The 11,776-nt window shown below is 45.8% G+C and overlaps 1 protein-coding gene across 1 annotated transcript; it reads right to left on the reverse strand.

Annotated features, from left to right (window-relative positions):
* Positions 1 to 6,056: 6,056 nt before the first annotated feature.
* LOC104522677 (transmembrane protein 88) lies at positions 6,057 to 8,618 on the reverse strand. Its single transcript, XM_010165039.1, has 2 exons — positions 8,349 to 8,618; positions 6,057 to 6,326 (listed from the first exon to the last, which is right to left on the reverse strand). The coding sequence occupies exons 1-2, from the start codon at positions 8,616 to 8,618 to the stop codon at positions 6,057 to 6,059; spliced, it is 540 nt and encodes a 179-aa protein (XP_010163341.1).
* Between the last annotated feature and the right edge of the window lie 3,158 nt (positions 8,619 to 11,776).

Genomic DNA, 11,776 nt, shown 5'->3' on the forward strand with positions numbered 1-11,776 from the left:
GACATTCAAGTTCCAATTAAGCAGTTAGCAACAGAAATAGAGAGAGCAAAAGAAATTGTCCAGCACATATGTCATTGGAATTATATTACCATGCAGATCATTGCCAAATTAGCCCCGAGAGTTATTAACAGAAAACGGAGCACATGGAGCATCAAACCGCCTGTGATGATCCTGAGAGCGACTGCCAATGTCCTGAGAGCACTTTGTAGGAGTAACTCTCAGGAAGTGCCAGAGCCCCTCTGGGTGTGGGTGCTTGTAATTCACACTGAATTTGGTTCCCTTTAACGCATCTTGCTGTGTCCTGGGCAGAGGAGGAACTATCCCAAGAAGAAACCCAGAGCCCCAGTCCCTTCTCTTCGCTACAGGCTGCATGGCTGTAACTGGGGTGGTTCTCACAACCAGCCTCCTGCACCATTCCCAGTGCTGACAGGGACCCTCAGAGCGGGTGGGATGCTCATCTCCAGTCCCACCCAGTCAGCAGCACAGGCGAGGCACAGCCATGGCCTCACCCTTGGATCGAACACTCCGTGTTCAACTTCCTCTCATGGTACGTGCGGCAGGTTCCAGTGTCCTTTCCGCTAGCCTGCCTCAAAGGAGGAATTTAACATCTTTCCAATAAACACTGTGTTGTCCTTGGCTCTAAAAGATCTTCCTGATTTCAGTTCAGCTTGACAGATGGTTCTTATTTGCACAGCCCCCAGCTGAGGGTTCCAATAACCAAAGGCATCAGAGGACCAATACCCAGCTGAAAGCACCGGGAAATGGCTTAAATATTTCAGCCAGAATTTTTACTGGACTCCGAGGCTTCAGCTGGCAAACGCAGGGAGGCAGGGACCTGGTTATTCAGTTTCTGGTTCCCACTGGCCTGAATTTCCCTGTTTCATACAGGTTCTGCGTTCCCTTGGGCTGAAGCATACTCTAAATTACCCTTTTGCAGATCTAGAATGTCTCCAGTGATCCCAATAATGCTGTGCCAGATTGATGGCATTGTGTGAGAGAAGAATTTGTTCAGCTCAGGAGCACCCGGGCTTGTTCATCACTGGCTCTTACACACAGTACAAATCAGAGAAATTCCTTAATAATACATAGGTTGAAAGAAACTCTTCCTCCTGCCACTCGTGGAAACCTGCTGGTGTTCACTTCTGCCATTTTAAATCCATGTATAATCTGTATATAAAGTTTCCATAAACATTTATCCACAGCGATGCCGAGGCCCACGGCAAAGTCTGCCCAGTGGAAGGGGAGGGGTGAGGTGATCAGCTCAGTGTTGTCAAGTTGGACAGACTGTGACAGCACTTCCTTGAGAGGAGGAAACTTCTACAAATCAGGACTCATTCCCTCCCTCGCAGCTATATTACACTTCTACCTTCCATAAATCTGGCTTGAAGTTGTCTCATATCATCCATACTAAGAATATACCCTGCTACGGCTCGAGGTAAATTGACTGCTTGGCACTGACTGTCGGCACTTTCAGTTCTTTCTGGGTGATTTTCTATGCTGGGAATTCACACTGCAGAAATTAAATGCTCCTGCAAATGTTAGTTCACTTCGCACAGCACAGAGTGATGTTCTCAGCATGCCATTCGGGATATTTCTCATAGCCTTGGAGAGCTCTGGGTCATACTCAGGCGATGAGGAAGAACTCTTGAGCTGATGCTTACAACTAGGAGGAGAGTTTGTCCTAAGGACAGTGAACGAGTTAAGCACTGGAAGGCAGGGCAGAGCTGTGTACCCTTCAGCAATGGCTCATTCCAAAACCCAGGCATGACATGGGAGTGGCCGTGTAACCGTGTCTCTTCCACTCTCCCCTTTGCCAGAGCAGCTGTTTCCAGCCCTGGTTTGAAGGACTAAGTCATGATTAAACACCCACTGGGATGTGGCATCTTCCTGGGATTTCACTGGCTTTGGATCTGGACTCAGTGATGACAGAGGAGCAGGGAAGCACAAATAGACACTGTACCTGACCAAATCCTTGTTGGGTGGAAATAGTGTCCCCTGAGGTACATCAGTACCGGGTTAGTGCCATGGCTTTGAATCATGGAGAGGATGTTGCAGGAAAAGTAAATCCATACACAGTTGGATTTTTAAAAAAGCAGTTAAAATACATTTCTTTCTGTCCTCCTTCAGCACCTTGCTCTGAACTCAGAACAAAGCCCTGTCTGAGAGTTCAGAAGCAGCAGGCATCGCTTGGCAGCACCTTTCCCCCAACATCTGTGGGGACAGTCCCTGCCTGGCACGTCAGCCCTGCGGAAGGCAGGCTGGCACAGCTGCCCTCGGGATCCCATCCAAGGCTGAGGACACTGAGCCACTGAGGATGGCTCTGTACTCTCTACAGGAAATGTAGGATCAAACTGGTTCCACACCAGAGCTACGGCACTGCTCACAATGCGGTGCTGTGCTCTCTGCCCATGCCAGGACACCCTTCAGGTACAGCCTGAGCTATCTGGCATGAGGTCTGTTCTGCTAGACAGAGGAAGCATGATGTACTTTCAGGTTGATTCATTTCCCCTTTGTTATTAAAACTCTCTGTAAAGTAAAACACCAAATTAAATCAATTTTTGTTTTATTAGGAACATTGCTGCCAATATCTCTTGATTTCTTCTGCAGAGGCAGCAATGGGAATGGCTCGCTACAATTCTCACACCATAGCCAGGTTTAAGAATATTTTCCTTTGAAAAGCAGTTGGATTAAATGACGTGAGCGAAGGAACAACAGCTCATCTCAAGTATCTGTACGCAGTCAGCAAACACTGCCTCCAGGCAAAACCTTATTATCATGTAGCACAATGTCTCTTTTTCATGAAACAGAACTTTCTTCTGTTTTTCCCTCAGTTCTGTCAGAAACTTAAAACTAGTTCTCTCCCTTTAACTCCTCAAGATAAGGCAGAGACTGATAGCAGAGGTATAGGGCAGAAACAGAATGCCACACCAAAAGGAAAGAAAGGCAATGAACACAGTTGGCAGTACGATCCAAATTCTTCTTTTTTTTTTTAATGGTTGTTTCCCTTCTCAAGGGATGAGACACAACATGAGATGATCATGTGCGCCTGACTCTAAATTGGCTCTTCATTAAAGGCCCTAGATGAAGGAGGATTGCTTTATTAGTCCCGTGGATCAGCTTCCTGACCCTTTCTCCAAATTTTTGCCTCCTCTGTGTGTCTTTCCAACCATATTCCAAGCACAACAGAGGGGGAATCAGCTGTCCCCCAGGATTTTGTCACTGTACAGATGCAAAGACACTGTAACCTGCTGTCAAAGCACCTTATGGAAGAGAAAAAAAGCTCAGAGCAAACCTGCTCCTGTCACCCCAGGGGGGCAATCACAGCAGAAGGTGGTCCCAGGCAGATGAGGGCACATCTACCAGATGAACTGCAGGACACAGGAGTATCAGTAATGTTTATTTGAGCCTGGAGCTTTAGTTTTAACAAAGAACAAGCCAGAGACACAAAATTTAGTGTTTCAGGGACCTTTTAGAGGTTGGTGTATGTAAAAACTGTATACAACACTCTGCAAGATTCTCTAGGAAGCCATAGAGAAGCATGTGTCACCCTCATTGTGTTTTATGTTATTTTTGCTAACAGACAATCGGCTAATCCACTGCTCTCTGTGTCCCAAAGTGAAGTGGGAAAGTAGAAGCACTGCCTCTGCCATCCACTTAATCTGTCAGCTTCAGAGTATTTACAGAAAAGAAACTTTTTCTTCTTCCTGCTTCAAAGCATCCAACGATGCAGCAGTAATGGGTAAAGCCTGGAGCTTCAGAATAGACATCCCTTTATGGAAGGACAGAAGCCTCTAGCTTAAAGGAAAGAAGCTCAAACCACTTACTTGCTGCATTTTTATTTCCCTTTAAGTCAGGCAGTCCATTATGCGCAGATAAGAGGCCTGAGCAAATGCTAATGCAGTCTTGCTCTCCCGAATGGCACCGGAACAATTTAGTCAGCACTTTCCCCCTGCAAAATCCTAGAGCAACGGAAAAGCATTAAAATGTAAACTCTACATTCCTGCAGCCACTCAGGTTCTGGGACTGAACAATCTTCTTCATTCCCCTTTGGTACACAGAAACATTAAGCAACAGTTTGAACTGTAAATGAAAAATATCAGATTAGTTGCACTGGAAATATTGTGGAGGTGATTTGTTGAGGTTTGGGTTTAATGCAGCTGCTGGGATGGGACAGATAGCAAGGAGGGCTGGCAGAGTGACTGCGTGGAACACACACAGAGCCAACAAAGTAGATATATTGCACTGCTGCCCATCTGTTCACAGCAGAGAGCTGCGGGGACGGCTGCTTGCTGGAGAGCCACGCTAAGACTGTGACCATGACAAGATAATGTGATGGCCAAAGCACAAACCAATGGCTTTAATCTAACAAAACAAGGGGTCCAGCAACAGTGCTGTGCTTACCTCCAGCCCTCCCTGTGTTGTTCTTGTCTGTGTTGGTGGCTGGATTGACCGTCCCACTGTCATTCAATGGGTGTTTCCTGCCAATTCAATTCACTTTCACCTGTACCCACCACTGGTTATTTCTCTGGGTGTGACTAGGGCTCTGCAGGCTACGTAGACTGGAAAAAATACAATCAGTCCTTAGAAAGCAAGAAGAAATGACATTTTAACTTACAGTGGTATGTAGTGTGGTCCAATGGGCACCACACGGCTGTTCGTGATGCAGCCAGTGCTTTGAGACAGAACAGAGAGATACTCCCTCAGAGGAGATTTGGCATCATCTTTATTTATCCACAACACTTGAAATTGTTATATCTTGGAGACAGTGGAACAACAGGCAGTGGGAGTACACAGCTTACAGTGATCAGTAGCACACACAGACCCCACTAACTGAACACTACAGAGACCCCCAGTGATTTGAAAGGACAGAATTATGCGTCAAGCTGCCTTGCCCAACCTGCCATACCCTCTCACATACACTCTGCTTTTCACTCAGTTGCAATTTATGGCATGTCATATGACAGAGATCTGTGGTATCACTTCAGAAATCACTGAAATCAAGAGAGAGATCCAGCTGACTTAGCTAAGCATCAGTTCAGTTTGACTTTTTCCAGTTCTCCACTCTTAAACTGCAGCACTAATCCTAAATCTAGGTACCTATGACCCTCAGAAAACAAGGCATTTACACTGTCCCTCACAGGCTCTTAGCCCAGATCTGGGAGAACTCGTAGAGCTCACCTGCACCATAAGTCTTCAGCCCCTCCTGCCAGGAATCCTAAAAGTGACCTGAACCCTCAGCCAGATTTAGCCCCAGACAAAACAACCTGATGACAGCAAAAAGGACAAGGAGGTATTCACTGGTTGATACCATCAGCCATGACCAGACAAGCACATTTCAGATCAGCAGCTGGCAGGGAAGAAATCCAAGGATCAGGATCTGCTTCCACAGCCATCCCAGGGATCTGACTCAGGAATAGCAAAAGGAGCATAAGCACTGCTACAGACATGGGAAAGAGGGATGGCTAAGTGAGGGAAGAATATCTGATGTGTAGGAAAGCGGTGGATCCCAAACATCACGGGGGCAGTGACCTACAGACACCTTTTCAAGGGCTTAGAAACATCATCAGTCCAACACTTGGGAAAACCACAGCTGGTTCTCTCGGCTGGATGCTTCACCAAAGGCTGCCTTTCCCAAAGGGACCTCTCTGAGGCATGTAGCAAAGTCAGCAGCTGTTCCCACCACTGTTTAATCCTGTGCACGTGTACTCTATGTCCCATGTGAGGCAGAAAATGCTGTCGAGAATGGAAACAGTGCTGCGCTCTGAATGCAACAGGCACTGGGAGAAGTCTGTATTCTTTTGGGGGCTGAGCATTGTCTTTACCATGAAGGACTCCTGTTTTCTGTATTTCCCTCACGTTGGGCAGAATCTTACCTACTTACAGACAAAGCTGCAGGAGATGGCTCATTAACAGATCTCCCTTTCTCTCACACCTAGGTATTACACAGCCTTCCTCTGCAGAGACCTTAGGATGGTGATTCTGGGAGGTGATGGTGGGAAGGGACAGGGCAGGGGGAAGAGGGTGCTGCCTAGGGCAGGGCCTCTGGTCCTGCAAACTCATACCCAGGCTTTGACTTGAGTGTTCCAGCCCCTGGCACAGCTGCACAGGCCACCCTCCTCGTACCAACGCCACTTCACCCCCTTGTACACAGCCCTGCTGTATGGCTGGAAGCACATGAAGAGACGGAGGCGCCTTGCCAGGCTGCAGTAGGTAGCCATGGCCACCACGATGAGAGGGGACATGATGACGAAGCCAAGGATAATGAGGGCAGAAGAGCTGTTGTCATCCAAGATGCTTTTGCAGTAGCGGGCAGCTGAGTGCAGCACCTGTGGGAAGAGTGAGACAGAGATTGTCACAGAGCTGGTGGTGACCCAAGTACTCGTGAGTTTCTAGTGTTTTCACACAAAGACACGCTTCTTCCCCCTCTCAGAGCTGAGCTCAGCAATCTTCAGGCTACACTATGTGATTGACAACACATTTTAATCAAGGTTTCAATTATTCCAGCATCACTGTGAGACAAAAGCACTGCGCACTGATCCTGAAGCAGGAGACACTAATCTTTATCAAGTCATCAGAATGGCACAGCTTAGCATCTGATAGGCAGAAACCAAATAAAAAGGCCTCCTGTTGCTACATCGATGTGGGTGGCACAACACAATGGAAATTATGACAGAGTAAATAAAATACAGCAAGATGTCAGATTCTGCAGACAGAGGTTGGTCACTTCACAGCTACCCACTGGCTGGAGACTCTCCAGACTCCTGCCCTGGCACAGACCCCGTTGTGTTCTGCCTTCTCTGTACACTCTGTACTCATTATTTCAACCTCCGAGCATCTCTTTGCACTGCAAAACCTGCCAGGAAAGCCCGTTCACCCCATGTTGCTGCAAAGCATCCAGCACACCAACTGGTCCTTGCTGAGTGGGATTTAAAGCCCTTCTTTCATCCTGGCAGCAGGAGATCTGAGTCAGGCCACTCAGTTGTTTGGTATTAACAACTGCTAGGGGCAACCCCCATGTCCCCTAGCTTCCTTTCCTGTTTCTTATATTTTCAGCAGTACTAGAAACACAACCCACCATACTTAAAAAAAATATATATAAAAAAATTCAATCTAATGGCTCTGCAGCACAGAAATGAGCCTCTGGCTACTAGGAAGGCATTGAAAAGCAGTAGCCCAAAGACAAAGGACTGCTCTTGTCAAGTCATACTGACACAACCCTTTTTTATGCCTATTAAAGAAAAGTCAGGGTTAAAAGACTCCTTAGAGCTACCAGCAATACGGTCACTTTCACAACAGACATGCACACAGCTGGAGCCCTTACTGATGAAGTAGGCTCATTTGTTGGTGTGGGAAACTGTACAGCACATTTGGGAACACATCTGACTGTTAGATTGGCATAAAAAGGGGATTATACATTCTGTTAGACGTTGCTAGTTCAATAATTAGTCATTAGGCAGATCAAATATGACAAACACTGGAGAGGGCTTATTTAAATGGAAAGTAATGAACCCCATCAGAGTCCAGACAGGACTTACAGACAAGTTCAGGTTGGCAGCTCTCAGTAACAGAGGTCACAGAAAAGACAGAAATATTGTGGTATTAAAATGCAAACAGCAACTCTGTCAAGCCAGGGACTGTATTCACCTGACCTGTTACAGCTGCTTGTTATTTTCATGGGAATACAACTCTATTGCCCAATCAAGCTTCCATTTCCCACAATATTGGAAGAAGGAAGGGTAAAAAAAAAGTATCTAGCTCATTCCTGTCACCATTCAGTCGTGCCCACAAGATCGGCATCTCATGCAAGCTTGCTGTGAAATACTATAGATTTATCTCTGATCACTTTACACTGAAGTGAAGTGCAGAGGGGATGGGGACCAAGGGGTGCCAGGCTATCTCAGTCCCCAAGGAGCTGGGCAGTTCTGGTAATGTTCTGCCTCACCACTGAGAGCTTCACCTCCTGACACAACATATGGGTGCCAACTGACTACTTTAAGACAATTAGTCCAGAAACCACAAAGCCTGTTCTTCCCAAGACAAATGCACGTGCCAGCCCTGTGTCACAGGCACCAAGCAGAGAGACCGCTCCCTCCTACAACCAAGAGCCTGTGAGTCAGCATGAACCACCATAAAACTGTTCTTGTCAGCCCAGTCTAGACCCACACCCACCACCCAGCCCATAAAAAAAGTCTATACACATCCCTTATGAAAACAAAGGCAAAGCTCAGGGAGTTAAGCCTAGCCTTGCCTTTACAGACACTATTCCCCATGGGCTAAAATAAACCCCTCATGGATGGCTCTGTCTCAGAAGTGACTGTTGGCAGCCAGACGGAGCAAGGCTTACTTACCCGAGAGTGGCATTGGAAGCCAAAGTAAACCACCACGATAGTAGGGAGCAGCACAATGGTGAAGATAACAAACATCAGGAGCAAATTCATGAGAAAGACCAAGGAGTTCATGGTGACTACCAGCAGGGTCCATGCCAAGCAGCACCAGGCACTCCGTGGCTCCCGGGGAAGGAGCTGGTCATCCATGTCATACGGCGGGAGGCTAGGAATCACCTCAGACTTGTCTGAGAGGTTTTCTGCTCCAAAATCCTCAGTGTCTTGGCCAGACATTCTTCAAGAAAGTTGCTAATCAACCCACACTCTTATCCAAAAATGGTTTCTTTGCTTTTGGTAGCAGATCTGGGAAGTAATTTGCAGAGGCTTTTCCTGCCTCTTCACATGTGGACAAGAACACTTAACCAGAGATCATAATGGAGCAAGGAAGGAAAGCTCACTTTTGGCCACCTGCTTTCCCAGGACCTGGCCAGCACAGGTTGTTTCCTTTCAAAATGTTTTCCAATAGTGTCCCAACCTCAGTTTCAAAGGAGATGTGGCTGCTGGAAGTTTGGCAATAGCTATTATTTTGCTTTTCAATCCATAGTACTCCTGAACTTGTTCTTGTTCTTCCCTGGATTATGATCCCAAGAGATCCCAAACAGTTGCTGCCTTAGCTTTGATAGGCTGCTTGGTTCCAGGTTCCTAGCTTTAGTATCCTCCTTCACCTCTGAGTACTGCTGTTTGCCAAGAATATCAGGCTTAGGCACTTTCAGACAGTTCCTTGACTTCAAATCGTCTTTCCATGCTCTTCACCTTGTTCCCAAGTAAATATTCCTGCTCAACTCTCATCCAAATGAAGCAACCAGTGAAGATAAAGACCAGTAGCTGTTTCTCCACTCTCTGCCTTGCTGGAGTTCTTGCCCACACCTTCTAGAGCTGGAAGCAAAGACTGGAGCTGTCTGTGGTTTCACTGCTCTCAGCTGCCTGCAGTCACAGGCACTCAAAGACGAGCAGTGTCTTCCTTTCAGAGCTGGCTCTCGGAGCCCTGCCACACTGCTCTGTTTACAGAGCAGATTCTGAAGCTGCAGCCAATCCTTTACATCTGTCTCACTACTGACGGGATTGAGCACACAGCACCCAAGAGCCACACTCAAACCATACATTCCCAGCTCAAGATGGTCCCTTTTCAATTTTAATTATTCTGTCTCTGATTAATTTTCTACAATTTCTCTCTAGGTTAAAAACACTTTAGAGAAAATGATAATAATCACTATAGCACTCAGAAATCTTGTGGTCTCTGCAGTCATCACTGTTATTGTTTGCAGAACACATTGACATTCTTGTAGTGAACGCACAGCAATTATCAATTATTTCATCTGCCTCATGTGATCAATAGTATTTAAGAATTTGAGTGATATCTGCACATTTGTGCAGCCTTCTAGATACATTCATATACACATGATCACACTACTGCAGGAGGGAGAAAACTTAAGCCTTAACTCCAGAGGAAACCAAGGTAGCACAGGTCTTATCAGAAGGCACAGCTCATCTATGACACAAATCAGGGAAGGAATCCAGGAGTCCTGTGTTCCACTTGGTGCTATTTATCTCAGAAAATTCTGCCCTAGAAAAAGGTTATCAGAAAAATAAGGTTCACACAAAGCTACATGTAAAATGCTTTTATAAGACAGATGAGTGCTGGCTTTCCTTCATTAAATGCCTTTGTTAAAAATTGTACATTTTGGGTGCCCGTCGCCCTGTCATTGTTGGGTATTTGGTGTGTTTTTCTGTCTTACTCATTTAGTGGCTGGCTGCAGCAACGTGCACAGCAGAATTTAAGTTAAGATGGGTTTCTCCAAGGTCTTGGACAGACCCACTCATGAAGTATTTACTGGTGGCCCATTAGAAGAACTCTACCAGATGATAAGTCAGGGCTAGGAGAGCTCTGGGCAGCTGCATCCCAAACGTACCGCAGCTTAACAACAGCCTCTGACAAAGCCATGCTGCCAGGAAGAGGTGATGAGAGCAACACAAACGCAACATCCAGGCTCAATATTCATCACTCCTGGGTGAAGCAGACTGTTATTGATTCCTGGTATTGCTTTTAATCAAAGTTAAGACTCCATTGTGCCAGGCACTCCACACGTGTTGACTAAGTACACAGCATATCTTATTGTGCAAGTTTTAAAAACAGGGAACAGATATAGGTAGAGTTAAAAGGGTTCCCCAGGCTTCTTTCAAAGCTAAAATTTGGACGTAGATTTCCAAGTCAGAGGCCACTATTTCAATTAGGAGAGACATACGTGTCATATGAGTCATTTTCCTGGCTGCAGAAAGCAGGATATCACCCTATAAAGATACAGGTCCATGTAGGTGGAAGGATTGCCTTCTAATTGAAACAGAATATAATCGAACAGACTCTTTGCTGCTGAAAGTACCTTCTCACCCTGGGCTGGAAGAGTGTTACACGTGACTTGTAGAAAGAAACAGTGAGATAAATTGAGACTATTTGCAGTCTGCCACATGTAATCAATGTTTGTTGTCGTCAGTGTTTGGTTACCTCGGGTAGCTGGAGCGCTAAAGAACATCTTGGGTACCACAGAGTACTGCGTGCTCTCATCACGGGAAATAACGGTTGGAAATAGAAAGGGGGTTTTGCCATCTGTCAGCAAGGGCATGGCGGTGTGGTAAAAAACAAAGCTGCTTGAGTAGTCCTAAAAGTGCCATAAATTTTAATAGGCTTTGCTAAATCCCGTGAAACTTTACAAAGTTCTTTGGCTAGACTGATAATGCATTTTAACCTGTGTGACATCTGAAAATTGCATTCTTTAAATTTATTTTCCTTTGGGAAAAACCCACACACATTCTCATGATTTTTTTAATAATCAAGTGAACTTTGTGTCAAACAAACCCCAGTGATACGAAGAAAGATTCCCCAAGCCTCTAATTCTGTGAAATTTCCATGTCCTTAACAAATAACCTGCCTGTAGGTGGGAAAGATGTTGGTGATGATGGTGCAAGTTATGGAGCAGTTTCTAACGGGAGCATCATTACTGTGAGATGCTGAAACTGGTAAGGATTGAAGATGATCAGGCAAATTAATTAGTTCTCTTGATGGCAGAGATTTTTGTTGCTAAGAAATTATTTTCCCACTGTCTACAATAACAGCACCATCCTGTGGTTTGTTACAGATCAGAAATGTTCATTTAGGAACAATTTCTTCACTTGAAGAGCAGTCAGACATTGGAACAGGCTGCCCAGGGCAGTGGTGGAGTCACCATCCCTGGAAGGGTTCAAGAAACACATAGATGTGGCACTGAGGGACGTGGTGGTGAGGAGCTGATGGTTGGACTGGATGATATGAGAGGTTTTTTCCAACCTTAATGATTCTGTGATTTTACAGCTCACAATCTCTTACACACGGTGTTATAAGTTAGTTTCCCAAATTGCCC

Source organism: Antrostomus carolinensis, unplaced genomic scaffold (genome assembly GCF_000700745.2).
Source record: "Antrostomus carolinensis isolate BGI_N321 unplaced genomic scaffold, ASM70074v2 scaffold22973, whole genome shotgun sequence".
Classification (NCBI taxonomy): domain Eukaryota; kingdom Metazoa; phylum Chordata; class Aves; order Caprimulgiformes; family Caprimulgidae; genus Antrostomus; species Antrostomus carolinensis.